Here is a 1,464-nt window from a genome sequence, read left to right on the forward strand (position 1 = left end):
GTGACGCACAAAAGCAGAAGTTAAGCAAGAAGTGAGAGCAAAATAGCGAGGCAATTTTGCAAGCAGTTCGAGTGATATTTGAGTGTGAGAATCTGACGCTACTTGAACCAGCTAGAAGAGCCAGTTCCAACTTTTGCCTTTTAGTCTAGTTATTTGTAGTAGGTGGCTTTAACTTGTACCTTTTTAGCTTTATCTAGAAGCGTCTGCAATAGGTACTTTGTGTTTTCAAGTTAGAGTTAACTTGAAGTTTGTCGCAAATAGCTAGAGGCTAGTTTGCTACAAAGGGTTAGAGGTAATCCTAGGTTTACAAAAGAGTTTTTGTAAATGCTATTTTGGCTCACTGATTTAGTAAAGAGTTTTGGGAAAATCCTACTAGGAAGTAGGTTGTGGTTTTTTTACCTTTTGAGCCAGGTGTTTTCCACGTAAAAATCCTTGTGTTCTTTATTTTCTGTACTTATTATTCCGCAACAGTAATAGTTGGAACACATAGAAGAACCACGTCCTTCTATAATTAGTGCACGCAAAAAATTGAACACCACACAAATCACCCCCCCTGTGTGGTATTGACTTATAAAACATCAATTGGTATCAGAGCGGGTTATCCTTGAAGAGGCTAACACCTTAGGAGAAGATCAAGATGAGTGCACCACTTGGGAACTGGGAAGGACAATCAACTACTAGGCCTTCACTCTTCAATGGCCAGTACTACTCCTGGTGGAAGAACAGAATGAGAGACCACATAATTGGAGAAGACTACGAGCTATGGGACATTGTTACTGATGGTCCTTTGGCTACCATGAAGAAGAATGCTGAAGGAGTAGATGTGCCAAAGATAAGAGCTGACTGCACTGCTGAGGACTTGAGAAAGTTGGAGAAGAATGCTAAGGCCAATAAATGGCTTATGTGTGGACTTGGTCCAAACAAGTACAATAGAATTCAAAGTTGTACTACTGCTAAGGAAATTTGGGACACCTTGCAAGTGGCTAATGAAGGAACTGTTCAGGTGAAGAGGTCGAGAGGTACTTTACTATATTCTCAATATGAGAATTTCTCTATGAAGGAAGGAGAGACTATCCAAGAGATATATATAAGGTTCACCACATTGACTAATGAACTGAAGTCTCTTGGAAGGACTCTTCTTGAAGAAGACAAAGTTGAGAAGATTCTAACTAGGGTTCTACCAGTTTCTTGGGAAAGCAAAATCACTGCAATTTAGGAGTCTAAGAACATTGCAACTCTTAAACTGGATGAGCTGATTGGAAATCTCACTGCGTATGAACTTAGAAGGTAGACCATGAAGATGGATGTGCAGAAGAAGGAAAGGAGCTTGGCACTCAGAATCACCGAAGGTGTTGATCTGGAGGAAGATGAAATGGCTATGATCACCAAGGACTTCAAGAAAAACCTTATGAGAGGAAAAGGTTCATCAACAGGTGAAAATTACAACAAAGCAAGGGTTCCTGA

General features: G+C 40.2%; 1 protein-coding gene across 1 annotated transcript; it reads left to right on the top strand.

Moving 5' to 3' along the window:
- Positions 1-637: 637 nt before the first annotated feature.
- Positions 638-1,216, top strand: LOC138892810 (uncharacterized). Its single transcript, XM_070176553.1, has one exon. The coding sequence runs from the start codon at positions 638-640 to the stop codon at positions 1,214-1,216; it is 579 nt and encodes a 192-aa protein (XP_070032654.1).
- Positions 1,217-1,464: the final 248 nt, after the last annotated feature.

Source organism: Nicotiana tomentosiformis, chromosome 5 (genome assembly GCF_000390325.3).
Source record: "Nicotiana tomentosiformis chromosome 5, ASM39032v3, whole genome shotgun sequence".
Taxonomy (NCBI): Eukaryota; Viridiplantae; Streptophyta; class Magnoliopsida; order Solanales; family Solanaceae; genus Nicotiana; species Nicotiana tomentosiformis.